This window comes from Thalassophryne amazonica, chromosome 10 (genome assembly GCF_902500255.1).
Source record: "Thalassophryne amazonica chromosome 10, fThaAma1.1, whole genome shotgun sequence".
In the NCBI taxonomy this organism is placed as follows: domain Eukaryota; kingdom Metazoa; phylum Chordata; class Actinopteri; order Batrachoidiformes; family Batrachoididae; genus Thalassophryne; species Thalassophryne amazonica.
Window position 1 is genome coordinate 71,770,736 of NC_047112.1, and position 12,467 is coordinate 71,783,202.

At 42.8% G+C, this 12,467-nt stretch overlaps 1 protein-coding gene across 1 annotated transcript in view; it reads right to left on the reverse strand.

Moving 5' to 3' along the window:
- The window catches only part of creb3l3a (cAMP responsive element binding protein 3-like 3a), a 46,598-nt gene that overhangs the window by 14,382 nt on the left and 19,749 nt on the right, over positions 1 to 12,467 (reverse strand). The window contains exons 5-6 of the mRNA XM_034180250.1: positions 718 to 828; positions 526 to 632 (exon numbers count right to left, since the gene is read on the reverse strand). Of these exons, the coding sequence (XP_034036141.1) occupies positions 526 to 632; positions 718 to 828 (218 nt within the window). The remainder of the gene's footprint in view (positions 1 to 525; positions 633 to 717; positions 829 to 12,467) is intronic.

Consider the following 12,467-nt stretch of genomic DNA (forward strand, 5'->3'; position numbering starts at 1 on the left):
ATTGGATCAGTTCCTGGGGGATCACGAGGTGCTTCAAAGCCAGCTGCATACTATAATCCCTCCAGGGTGTCCTGGGTCTTCCCAGGGCCTCTTCTGATTTGGCCATGCATGAAAGACATTCCTAGTGAGGTGGCCAGAGGGCATCCTCACCACATGCCTTTTGATGCCTTTTGTTTTTTTGAGGATGCCCAAGCAAATTTCATTGTGCTGGTTTACTGTGCAATGACAATAGAGGTGATTCTGATTCTGATTGATGCAAAGAAGACGTGCCTCCACTCCATGTCCCTCCTAGAAAAAGTCCTTTGATATCTCAGAATCAAATGACTTGATCTTTAGATGACCCTCAATTATTCCACCACGTTTGGTCCAAATTGGTTCAAAGCACCAGTTATTCTGTACACACATGGATAGATTGAGGTAAACTATAATAATTTGGCACCCATTTATATTTAAGTTTAAGAACTCACAGACAAGTCCAACATTCTTCTTTATGTTTTGTGTGTTTTATACTGATAAATGTCTTACCTGCTTTCAAGCCCATCAATGTACTCCTTCTTCTTCTTTCTGCTTTCTTGGGCTGACTGCTTATTACGAATCTTTCTGCGTATTTTCTTCAGAATTCTTTCCTCACACTGATTACAACACAAGTGGGTAAACATTCAGTTTCCGTCCTTCACAGAACAAACTCTCGCTGAAGTAATATTTGTTTCGGGTTACCTTAGTGAGAGGTAGGTGGCTCGGCAGAGTCACACCCTCCTTCGCTAATAGCTTTTTCTCGTCTTCATTGAGAATCAGCTCTTGACTGGAGTGATGGGATGAATGTGGGAGCTGGTGGAGAGATATGAATACAGACATTTAAATGATGATCTCTGCTTTTTCATTAACATTTTTCTCTGCACTCACACCTCTTGTTGCCCTTCCCACACTCCTCCCTCTCCGGAACCTCACAGTTAAATGAGAGCAGACCGTCATCACTTTCATTTCATGGTTACTTCAAAGCAATTACAGCATGAGGACTGAAGCTGTATTCTAACACATGCTTCATCTTAGAATGTGCTCGCTGAGACACGGGAACAATACCTGAGGCTTGATGTGCGTGTTCCCCCCCCCAAAAAAATGCACATTAATTTTCACAGGGAAACTGACACGACTCTGGCCATATGTCTGGCCATACAATTATGTTTTTAGTTTTCAATGGAAATGTGCACACTGCAGATCTAAAGGAAAACTACCTGGAGTTTGGAAGTGAAAGAAACTAATGAGCACATTTCAAGGAAAATGAAATGTTGAGAGGAGAGGTGCCTACATTATTTAATTTGAAGGGCAATAAGTTAATCTGGATGGAGGGATATAAATTGAAAATAAATGCTGATGGTGTCTGAATTAGACATTTTCACTTAAATTAAAATCAAATGTAATCACATTTAAGATGAATTCTATGTTATAAATAGCTAAGTGGATGTCTGGTAAATGATTATGTGAATGAATGAGTCGCTGTGACTTAAATTTCTTGTTGTGGCACAAAGCACCGGATTTCAATCATGACTGACTGGTTGGGCACGCCAGATCTATCTTATAATAGCCAAGCAACATCTGTGTGTGTGCGTGTGTATGGCTTCCATCATGGAGAAACTGGGGTGAGCTGACATTTGCCGTTTGGTATGCTTATGTATTTTAGGTCAAGGGTGAGCGCTCTGAAGTCAGAAAGTTGATAGGCCAAAAGCATTTGGAGAAATTAGCAATTTTAGTTAACCAGGAAACAATGGAATTTGGGCTGCAGTGCACCATGGGAGTTCTGGGTTTTGGGGATTTAAATGCTGTAAGTTCATGTTAGTTTTACAGTGTTGTTGTTGTGTGGGCCGCTGAAGAGGAGGTACTGCTGGCCCACCACCACTAGTCGGCGCCCTGCTTGGAGTGCGGGCTTCAAGCATGAGAGGGCACCGAGACAACAGAGAGTGACAGCTGTCACTCATTTACACCAGCTATCACCACCTTCCCTACAAAAGCCGGATTATTACTCCACCTCCTCGCCGAGAAATCAGCTACCGTTAAGGTAATTCTCTGCAATTCATACTTTCTGAGACTAATTATTGTTCTGTGTGCAGCCGTATTCCTGAAGTCTGTAATAATTGGATTGGCGTGCAGTGAGAGTCTGCGACGTCTTCGCCTCTCACTCCATCCAAGGAGCAACTGTCAGGAGCTGCACGGGTGATTCTGTATCGGAGGTGGAGGTTTTCCCTCCCTGAAGACCTGTGGGTGAAGGATTACTGGGTGTGTGGATACACACTCACCATTAACTGTTTTCATCTTCTGCCAGCAGTACCAGGGTCTGCAACAGAAGACGGTGACCACCTGGGGACTCAGGACTTGGCGGCTCCGGTGTTCTTCAGGCCGTTGGTGGTGGAAGCTGTGTGGGTCCCGGCTCTTCGATCGCCAGAGGTCTCCTATCTTCGAGCCTGCCCGCACGTCACCTTGTGTTTAATTGGCATTGTATATTTTTGTCTGTATCCAGTTGTGCGTTTCACAACATTAAATTGTTACTCTTTGTCTTATCCATTGTCCGTTCATTTGCGCCCCCTGTTGCGGGTCCGTGTTACGACACCTTCCCAACAGTTGTAAGTGTTATTGATATATTGTGTTTTTGTAGTTCAACTGGTTTAGTCAGTTTAGCTAAATGTCATGAATGCAGCAATGTACAGAGACATCCTGGATGAAAACCTGCTCCAGAGCGCTTTTGACCTCAGACTGGGGTGACGGGTCAGCCAAGATATCAAAGGAGTGGCTTCAGGACAACTCTGTGAAGGGCCTTAGTCAGGGAGGTGATCAAGAACCTGATGATCACTCTGTCAGAGCTCCAGCATTCCTTTGTGGAGAGAGGAGAATCTTCCAGAAGAACAACCATCTCAGTAGCAATCCACCAAACAGGCCTGTATGTTGGAGTGTCCAGATGGAAGCCACTCCTTAGTAAAAGACACATGACAGCCCACTTGGAGTTTGACAAAAGGCACCTGAAGGGCTCTCAAACCAGGAGAAATAAAATTCTCTGGTCTGATGAGACAAAGATTGAACTCTTTGGCATCATGTTTGGAGGAAACCAGGTACCATCCCTACAGTGAAGCATGGTGGTGGCAGCATCATGCTGTGGGGATGTTTTTCAGCAACAGGAACTGGGAGACTACGCAGGATTGAGGGAAAGATGAATGCAGCAATGTACAGAGACATCCTGGATAAAAACCTGCTCCAGAGCACTCTTGACCTCAGACTGGGGCGACGGTTCATCTTTCAGCAGGACAATGACCCTAAGCACACGACCAAGATATCAAAGGAGTGGCTTCAGGACAACTCTGTGAATGTCCTTGATTTACCCAGTCAGAGCCCAGACCTGAATCCAACTGAACATCTCTGGAGAGATCTGAAAATATCTGAAAATTTGCAAAAATTTCCAAAAAACTTTTTTCATGTTATCATTATGGGGTGTTGTGAGTAAAATTTTGAGGGAAAAAAGTTACTCTATTTGGGAATCAGGCTGTAATATAACAAAATGTAGAAAAACTGAAGTGCTGTGAATACTTTCTGGATGAACCGTGTACCAGCAAAATGCATAAGATAGATAGATAGATAAACTTTATTGATCTCACAGAGGAGAAATTCACATGTTATGTCAGCTCTTAAGAAAACACACAAGGTGGGTGCAAGTAGAGGAAAATGTTCATCGAACAGCTTGTGCAAGGATAAGCAATAATAATAATACTTGTAACAGTACAAGACATAAGAAATGAGGTAGAAATAGAATATATATATATATATATATATATATATATATATATATATATATATATATATATATATATATATATATATATACGAGGTCTGTGAGAAAAGTATCTGACCTTATTATTTTTTTTAAAAACCATATGGATTTGAATCACGTGTGATTACATCAGCCAAGCTTGAACCCTCGTGGGCATGCGAGAGTTTTTTCACGCCTGTCGGTGACGTCATTCGCCTGTGAGCACGCCTTGTGGAAGGAGTGGTCCAGCCCCTTCGTCGGAATTCCTTTGTCTGAGAAGTTGCTGAGAGACTGGCACTGTGCTTGATCAAAGTTTTCAAAAACTGTGAGGCACATCCGAGTAGACACCATTCGAGAAATTCAGCTGGTTTTAGGTGAAAATTTTAACGGCTGATGAGAGATTTTGGATTGTTTCTATCGCTTTAAGGACTTCCCACGGAGCGGGACATCGCGCGCCGAGGCGACGTCGTCATCCTGTTTCAAGCTGAAAACCTCCAAATTTAAGCCTCTGTTGACCCAGGACGTCATGAGAGAACAGAGAACTTTCAGAAGAGGTTGGAATCAGCAGTTTATCTGGACATTCCACTGTTAAAGGAGATTTTTTTAATGAAAGACGTGCGGACGGATTGGCGCGTCAGCTCGCAGCCGGCGCGGCGCGCCCGCCACAGGAAAAACACCTCCGTTGGAAGCCTTAAGGACAAGTTGGAACATGCCCTGCTGTTAAACAATTTCTCAGATACTCACTCAACTGAAAGCCACCAAAAGCCGCCTGGATTTTACAAATGGTTATCAACACGGAGGTGTTTTTCCTGTGGCGGGTGCGCTGCACCGGCTGCGAGCTGACGCGCCAATCCGTCCGCACGTCTTTCATTAAAAAAATCTCCTTTAACAGTGGAATGTCCGGATAAACTGCTGATTCTGACCTCTTCTGAAAGTTCTCTGTTCTCTCATGACGTCCTGGGTCAACAGAGGCTTAAATTTGGAGGTTTTCAGCTTGAAACAAGATGACGACGTCACCTCGGAGCGCTGCGCGACGTCCTGCTCCGTGGGAAGTCCTTACAGCGATAGAAACAATCCAAAATCTCTCATCAGCCGTTAAAATTTACACCGAAAACCAGCTGAATTTCTCAAATGGTCTCCACTCGGATGTGCCTCACAGTTCTTGAAAAAATTTTGATCAAGCACAGCGCCAGTCTCTCAGCAACTTCTCAGACAAGGAAAATCTGACGAGGGCCTGGACCACTCCTTCCACAAGGCGTGCTCACAGGCGAATGATGTCACCGACAGGCGTGAAAAAACTCACGCATGCGCACGAGGGTTCAAGCTTGGCTGATGTAATCACACGTGATTCAAATCCATATAGTTTTTAAAAAAAAATAAAACTGTCGGTTTCTTTTCTAATAGACCTCGTATATATATATATATACGAGGTCTATTAGAAAAGTATCCGACCTTATTATTTTTTTCTAAAACCAAGTTGGAACATGCCCAAGCTGTTAAACAATTTCTCAGTTACTCACTTGTTGAAAGCCATCAAAAGCCGCCTGAATTTTACAAATGGTTTTCAACACGGAGGTGTTTTTCCTGTCGCGGTGCACACAGATTTGCCGAGTCGTCACGGAAACGACTCGGCGAATTTGCGCGCACGTCTTTCGTTAAAAAATGTCCTTAAACAGTGGAATGTCCGCATAAAGTCCTCATGCTGGCCTCTTCTGAATCTTCTCTGTTCTCTCACGACGTCCTGGGTGAATTAAGCCTTAAATTAGGATGTTTTCAGGTTGAAACAGGCCGACGACGGCGCCTGGAAGCTCTGCACAATGTCCTGCTCTGTGGGAAGTCCTTACTGTGACAGAAACACCCCATAATCTCTCATCAGCCGTTAAACTTTTCACCGAAAACCAGCTTAATTTCTCGAATAGTGTCCACTCGGATATTCCTCACAGGTCCAGAAAAATGTTGATAAAGCAACACGCGCCGTCTCGAGCAGCGTGTGAAACAAAGGAATTCAGCCGAGAGGGTGGGACCACATCACACTCAAGGCCTGCCCACAGGGAAATGACGTCACCGACACGCGTGAAAAAACTCACACATGCGCACGAGGGTTCAAGCATGATTGGTGTAATCGCATGTCATTCAAATCCATATAGTTAAAAAAAAAAAGGGTTGGTTTATTATCTAATAGACCTCGTATATATATATACATCCACACATATACACATATACATACACACCCATATATATATATATATATATATATATATATATATACATATGTCTTTTCAGACACCAGAGGGCTTGTAGAAAATAAACTAAAAAAGGCCTTCCCACTATCCTCGCAAGTGAGGAAACTGCCAACAGCAACAACTATATATATATATATATATATATATATATATATAGTTGTTGCTGTTGGCAGTTTCCTCACTTATATATATATATATATATATATATATATATATAGTTGTTGCTGTTGGCAGTTTCCTCACTTGCGAGGATAGTGGGAAGGCCTTTTTTAGTTTATTTTCTACAAGCCCTCTGGTGTCTGAAAAGACCGATGCACTTGGGGCAAATGAACACTTGAGTAGGCTGGGCTTGTGCTGCTGCCCGCTCTTTCTGTCTTTGACGCTTCTGGCGTGTGGCCTCACTTCTTTCTGCCTCAAACTTCAGACTGGCGGATTTGATGCTGTAACGCCAGCTGAGTCTATCTGTAGCTAGATGCTGCCATGACTGATGCTGAATGCCTGCAAAGGAGAGCTGTTTCTTCAGCTGGTCCTTATAGCACTTTTTGGGGGCCCCTTGGTTTCGTCTCCCTTCCTTGAGCTCGCCAAAGAGAATTAATTTCGGCATGCGTGTATCGTCCATCCTGGCTACGTGGCCTGCCCAACGAAGCTGTTGTAATAGACTCCATGCTGGGCAATTTGGCTCTGGTAAGGATGTCCTCATTTGAGACATAGTCCTGCCACTTGATCCCGAAGATTTTTCAAAGACAACGCTGATGAAAGCGTTCCAGTAATCTGATCTGCTGGCGATACAGAACCCAGGTTTCAGCTCCATACAGGAGGGTAGGGACCACAATGGCTCTGTAGACCTGCACTTTTGTGGAAAGGTGCAGTGCATGATTCTGCCAGACTTTCTTTGAGAGTCGACCAAAAGAACTGCTGGCCTTGGCAAGGCGACTGTCTAGGTCCTTGGTGTTAAAGATTTTATATATATATATTTTTATCACTGTTAAACATTTGTTCCTTTGTCTTTTGTTCTGATGAAATGTTATTGAGCTGTTTTGCACCTGTCTTAACGTAACCCTGAGAATGTACTTGTTATTATTACACTGACAGCACAACCTTTGTTTCTGTAGCCACTAACGACTGGGAGTGAAGAGATGGAGGTTATTTTGACCTTATGCTGTACAAATGCTTACTGTTTTAAACAGGACACTCCAAGCTTTTGCAGAACAGATGATAAGTGCAAACAGAGGAGCCTGCAAGAACGAGATGTGCTGACCTTCAAAGATATGATTAAACAAAGGAACTGTTTTTCCACGCAGCTGCACTTATTGATGTATGTGTTTGTTTTACGGGAAGAAACTTGTCTCGCGCTCCCCCCCCCCCTTAGGACAAGTTTCACAATGTGGGTAGGGCTTTGTTCTAATAAAAAGAGTGAGCATGCGCAACAGTCCTTAGTGCTTTCAGTGGTACTACGTGTACGGACTGTTTGCACTCCTCGCGAGCTAAATTTGACTTTCTGTCTCACTGGTGTTTCTTGACTCTGTTTGTCTTGTTAAAGGTTTTAAGAATGTTTGGAGGAGAAAATACCCAACATTGACTGGGGGCTACGTCCGGGATCTCAACAATACCGGAGGTGTCCGGCGGGGGTCGCCAAGTCCAGACGTAAATCCTTGGCCAAGGTCCGATCGATTGATCGTGTCTGCAATTGTCGACCGCCGGTGGCATCGTCTGGTTGACGAGATTTTCCCGAAGAAGACAGACAGGAAGTCGAGTCAGTGAGTAGAATTTCTTTGTAACAGTACTGAGTGAATGGTGATCAGATCGCATAAACAGTTAAATTCCGCAAGCGATGATACAGAATCGTCTGTTAATGAAACACAGTTAAACTCTGTAAGGAGGTCGGACTCCTCTACGATGGCGAGGAACGCACGTAGTTAAATTCCGAAGGAGGGTGCGGACTCCTCTGTTTATATACGCGTACCGGTAGGGAATAAAAGTGTGATCACATAAACAGTTAAACTCCGTAAGCGATGGCGTGGAATCGTCTGTTAATGTAAAGCAGTTAAACTCCGCGAGGAGGGCGGACTCCTCTACGGTTGCGAGGGACGCACGTAGTTAAATTCCGGAAGGAGGGTACGGACTCCTCTGTTTTAATACGAAGTAATACCGGTTTTTGAGAATAAAAGTGTGAAAGTGTAATACTTTGGACAACGTAAGTGACAACCGTGTGTGTGGATGCAGAGGCAAGTGATTCCGCTTCCTACGGGGAGGTGAAAGGAATCAACCACACGACGGCAAATTAATTGTCACGTCCAAAGAAAGTGAAAACTTCAGATTTAGAACACCCTAGGTGTGCCCCCGTCTGAAGTCCAAATTATAACAAGGAATAATAAAAATGGGGGGAAAGACGTCTAAAAATAAGGAAAATTTATCAACTGACGACTGGAAATTTATGGAAGCAAAAAATCCAAAAGCAACAAAGAAATTGGAGACCTGGATAAATAAACATGACTTTGACAGACGACTGAACCTGACTAGTATTCAGAAGTTGAAGGAAAGGTTAGAAGAGGAACATAAAGGTGATGAGAAAAAGAAGCAGAAAATAGGGGCAGATTTAGTGGCATTTTGGGAGGAGGAAGCAGAGAACAGACGGAAGGGAGCAGAGAAGCGACGATTAGAGAAAGCAAGGAAAAAGAAAGCTGTAGGTAAGGCAGAAGAAGATGTGATAATTCAGCACAGAGAACCTGAACAACCTCAGAAACCACCGACGGCTGGACCGCCGGCAACAACGCATTTGTACCCTCCTCTACCAGAGGATGATGATGTGCCGCCACCGCAGTATGATATGGCGGTGCGACCTAAAGTAAAAAGTGAAAAACAAGAAAAGCCACAAACACGCAGTCAAACAAAAGTGCCTACAGCTCCTCCCATGGAGGAACACAGCTGTCATAACAATGACAGGTGCCACTGAAGATGTTTTAAAATTGAGATTCACAGGTATGCCATTACATGTGTCACTTTGTAAACCATATTTGACAGAATGGCAAGATTTGGGACTGACAGTCATAACAGCTTTGTCAGGAACTGATTGGAGCAGAATTGGACCACGAACGGAGTTCAGTCCATCAACTAAATTGTATAAAGTGCCAGTTAATGTCTCATTAGTGCTGACAGCTGGAACACATATTGATGTGTCCACTTCACAATCCTGAGTGTTTCAGTTGAGTCCTGAAGAAAATGATCTTCTTTCTTCAGTACCATCAGGATTGTGGACAACAGGTCCTTCAAACGTAGGACTGATTAAAAATGCACAACCTGTAGTTATAAGACCAAAAACAGAATACAGACCATGTGTAAGACAATATCCATTGAAACCTGATGCAATTGAAGGAATCAGACCAGTAATAGAGGATTTGTTAACAGCAGGAGTTATAGTACCATGTCCAGATTCACCATGTAACACACCCATATTTCCTGTAAAAAAGGCTCCGCCCTCAGTAGGATGGAGAATGATACAGGATCTCCAAGCTGTAAATGCTGCTGTAGTAAAAAGAGCTCCATGTGTTCCAGATCCGCACACACTGTTAAACTCATTGAGATCAAATTCTAGTTGTTTTTCTGTAATAGATATCAGTAATGCATTTTTCTCTGTACCAGTGGACCCAGATAGTCAATTCTGGTTTGCTTTTACCTTTAAAGGACAACGATATACATTTACCAGATTACCGCAGGGTTACGCAGAGAGTCCAACTATTTATTCTCAAGTCATGTCAGCATGTTTAGCCAATTTCGTTCCACCGGCAGATAGCCAACTATTAGTGTATGTTGATGACATTTTGATTGCCTGTGACACACGAGAAAACTGCATAACTGACACAGTAGCATTATTGTGTTTCTTATTTGATAATGGCCACAAAGTGAGTAAAAGCAAAGTTCAGTTGTGTAGGGATAAAGTAAAATATTTAGGACATGAATTATCAGCCACAGGGCGCACGATCCTGTCTGACAGAAAGGAAGCGATTTTACATGCTCCGAAACCACAAACTAAAAAACAGATGATGTCATTTCTTGGACTGACAAATTACTGCAGGGCATGGATTCCCTGCTATGCAGAATTGACTAGTCCACTTTCTGATTTGATGTACAAAGATGATATTTCAATGTCAACCGTGTTGGAATGGAACAAAGATGCTGAGGAAGCTTTTGTAAAAGTCAAACAAACATTAGTGTCATCCACAGTTTTGGCACTACCAGATTATAGTAAACCATTCATTCAAACAGTTGATTGTAAGAATAAGTTCATGACTAGTGTTTTGGTACAAGTGTATGGCTCAAAATTAAGGCCAGTTGCCTACTACTCATCTAAATTGGATGCAGTGGCAAGTGCTCTACCACCATGCGTACAAGCTGTTGTTGCAGCCTCTATGGCTGTTCAAAGTAGCAGTAATGTTGTTCTATTCCATCAGCTGACATTGAAAGTTCCACATGCAGTTTCTGCACTTCTGTTGCAGACAAACATGAGCTTTTTGTCCCCAGCAAGACATCTTTCGTGCATGTCCTTGCTATTATCACAACCACACCTTACGGTAGAGCGATGTACAACATTGAATCCATCCACATTGATACCTTTACCTGAGGATGGTGAGCCGCACAATTGTCTTGATGTAGCAACTGTCTGTATGAAGGCCCATGTTGATCTTTTGGATACGCCCATCCCACACAGTACAATTGTGTATGTGGATGGATCCTCCACTAAAAATGCTTATGGACAAACACAATCTGGATATGCTGTTGTCACAACTTCAGAAGTATTGGATTCTACTTCGTTGCCATCATCATTCTCAGCGCAAGCAGCTGAATTAGTAGCTCTAACTGCAGCTTGTCATTTATTTAAAGGAAAGGCTGTAACAATCTATACAGACAGCCAGTACGCTTTCAGCACAGTGCATGTGTTTGCAAAACTGTGGGAAGAGCGTGGAATGGTGACATCATCTGGAAAACCAGTGACTCATGCCACACTCCTAACTGCACTACTGAAAGCTGTGAAATTGCCTAAACAAATTGCTATATGCAAATGTGCGGCTCACACCAAAGGCTCTGACAGTGTTTCAAAAGGAAATGATTTCGCTGACAAAACCGCAAAGGCAGCAGCAGCTTTTCCTATTTTTCTCCTACACGAAACCTCTCCAGATTTGCATTTAGGTCATACACTGCTTGCTGACATGCAACAGCAGGCAACTGAAAAAGAAAAACAAATGTGGTTAAATAAAGGAGCTACATATGCAAATGATTTGTACTTATGACCACAAAAGAAACCCATATTGCCAAAAAATATGTTTAAATGGGCAGCTATCATGAGCCATGGCGTGACGCATGTCTCATCAGGGGGTATGATATCGCAATTGCAATCTATTTTTTGTCTTTATGGGTTCGATGCATATGCAAAACAGCATTGTAGAGCATGCATGACATGTGCAAAACACAACTCACAAGGCAATTTGAGACCCCAAAGAGGCAAATTTCCAACACCACAATATCCCTTTCAAGTGATTCATATGGATTATATACAGCTGAGTAAACATGAAGGGAAGGAATTTTGTTTAGTCATAATTGATGCCTTCTCAAAATGGGTAGAATTGTTCCCCACAAAACATGCAGATGCACTTACAGTGGCTAAAGCACTGTGCAAAGACATCATTCCACGATTTGGAATACCAGAAACAGTCTATTCAGATAATGGAGCGCATTTTGTTAATACAATAGTGCAATACGTAGGAGAAGCGCTACAGATTAATCTCAAAAATCATTGTGCTTATCATCCACAAAGTGCCGGATTAGTGGAAAGGATGAATGGGACAGTAAAAAACAGACTTAGAAAGACAATGGAGGAAACAGGCAGACCATGGACACATTGTATAGATTTGGTAAAAATGTATATAAACATAACTAGTACCATGGGGTTGACACCGTATGAAACATTGTTTGGCAGAAAATACCAATTGCCATATTATGGGCAAATTTGGGATGTACCTGAGGAAGCCAATTTGGCAGATTACATGAGGAAGATGTTAGAAAGACAACGAGGGAGAGTTTCAAACACTGATGATCCCATTTCTCCACAGGATGACCCTAAAGTGGTACCTGGAGACTGGGTGTTGATAAGAAGCATCAAGAGAAAACACTGGCATTCACGTAAGTGGGAAGGGCCCCATCAAGTACTACTCACAACACCCACAGCTTTGAAAATTGGGGAAAGAAGTACATGGATTCATTTAACTCACTGTAAGAAAGTCATTTCTGCAGACACAGGCAAACAGTAAGAACAGTAGGATAAGACTAGTAATAGTGTGTGAGCTTGGTGTTAAGATCCAGGTTAGACACGAAAGCTAGCAGAAGACTTTAAGAAACCACTGTTCTGAACATAGGTGTGCTGTAGTGTGTAGAAATGACAA